The following is a 1644-nucleotide window of genomic DNA, read 5'->3' as shown; positions in this document are numbered from 1 at the left end:
CAGGTGGGAGATGGTGCAAGAAGCCAGCAGCATGAGGTGGCAACGCCGTGGGTTCATGACTGTATCATAATGGAAGGGGTTGCAGATGGCTACCAGCCGGTCTATGGCCATAGAGGCCAACAGGTAACTGTCGGTATTTGCAAAGGCCATGAAAAAATACATCTGGACCAGGCAACCCACGAAGGAGATAGCCTTGGTCTCTGATAGTAAATTTGCCAACATCTTGGGCACAATAACTGTTGTGAAGCAGATATCTGTGAAGGACAGGTTGCTGAGGAAAAAGTACATGGGGGTATGTAGTCGGGAGTCAGAGTGGATAACCAGAATGATGAGTAAATTGCCCATGACAGTGACCAGGTACATGATGAAGAAGATGGCAAAGAGTGGTTTCTGTAGCTGAGGGTTGGAAGAGATGCCCAGGAGGATAAAGCCTGAGTTGCTGCTGTAGTTCTTTGTCTCCATGTCTGTGCCTTCATGGACAGGGTGTGGAGAAGCAGTTGGAGAGACATGATAGGTGATTTCATCAAGTCACCTTCCTCCCTAATCACTAGTTGTAAAAAAGCCCATTATTTGTTCTGATTTTAAAGAGTATTTACTTCAAGACATTCTAGAAAAAGAGGGAGTAAAATCCATTAAGAGAAAAATAAGAAAATTCCAAGCTGCTTTTTCTATGAGAAACTAAGGTTTTCCCAAGTGTCCTTAGGTAATTTTTAAAAAATTCTTTTAGCCTAATTTGTCTGAGTTTCCTCAATTCTCTTTTTCTTTTCAACATCTTAATTTAATTTTATTTTTTCAGTGTTCCAAGATTCATTGTTTATGCACCACACCCAGAGCTCCATGCAATACCTGCCCTACTTAATATCCACCACCAGGCTCACCTATCCCTCCAGCCCCCTCCCTTCCAAAAACCTCAGTTTGTTTCTCAGAGTCCACAGTCTCTCATGCTTCATCTCCCTCTCTGATTTCCCCCAATTCACTCTCAATTATCTTTCTAAATAATTTTTTTGATGAGTCAAAATTTATTGAACACTTCTATTTGTAAATTAAATAAACATGGTAAGAACAATATTCTGGTGGCTGTCATAGCGATAACACTGACAATGGAGTAAAAAGCATCTCACTGTTTTCTCCCAGTCTAATATAAGAGACATTTTCTTTAACTGAACCTTCAGTGTAACTAGAAAGTGGAAATGGCACTTTTCTCCAGACTCACTGAGGTATAATTGACCAAATTGTATATATTTAAGGTGTGCAACATGGTGAGCTGATATATATGTACATGGCAAAGGACATTTGAAGAACAGGAAAAAGAAAGAAATTTAGCAGAAAGTTTATATAAATTTGAGAATATGGTGCTTTAAAAACAGATATCTGTTTAAAAATTTCAGCGAGGGTCATAGTCTTTAGGTTGTTTCTTGAGCAATTCTTTAGAGAATTTTTTTAGAGAATTTAAAAAAAATTCTTCATCCAGGGGATGACTTTATATACAGGAGTTATTTTGAAGATTTTGTTTATTTATTTGACAGAGAGAGAGAGAGATCACAAGTAGGCAGAGAGGCAGGCAGAGAGAGAGGGGGAAGCAGGCTCCCTGCTGAGCAGAGAACCTGATGCAGGGCTCAATCTCAGGACCCTGAGATCATGACC

The 1644-nt window shown here is 39.7% G+C and overlaps 1 protein-coding gene across 1 annotated transcript; it reads right to left on the bottom strand.

The window, feature by feature from the left end:
• Nucleotides 1–6: 6 nt before the first annotated feature.
• LOC111146383 (olfactory receptor 1L6-like) lies at nucleotides 7–524 on the bottom strand (the record flags this gene model as incomplete). The annotated part of the gene is given in 2 exon segments (XM_022501913.1): nucleotides 7–467; nucleotides 470–524. Coding segments are annotated over 2 exon segments (516 nt in total), but the record flags the coding sequence as incomplete, so codon positions are not given.
• Nucleotides 525–1644: the final 1120 nt, after the last annotated feature.

Source organism: Enhydra lutris, unplaced genomic scaffold (assembly GCF_002288905.1).
Source record: "Enhydra lutris kenyoni isolate GAN:26980312 unplaced genomic scaffold, ASM228890v2 scaffoldscaffold13, whole genome shotgun sequence".
Lineage (NCBI taxonomy): Eukaryota > Metazoa > Chordata > Mammalia > Carnivora > Mustelidae > Enhydra > Enhydra lutris.
The sequence above is the reverse complement of the archived record's forward strand: the minus strand, read 5'-3'. Positions and strand labels throughout refer to the sequence as shown.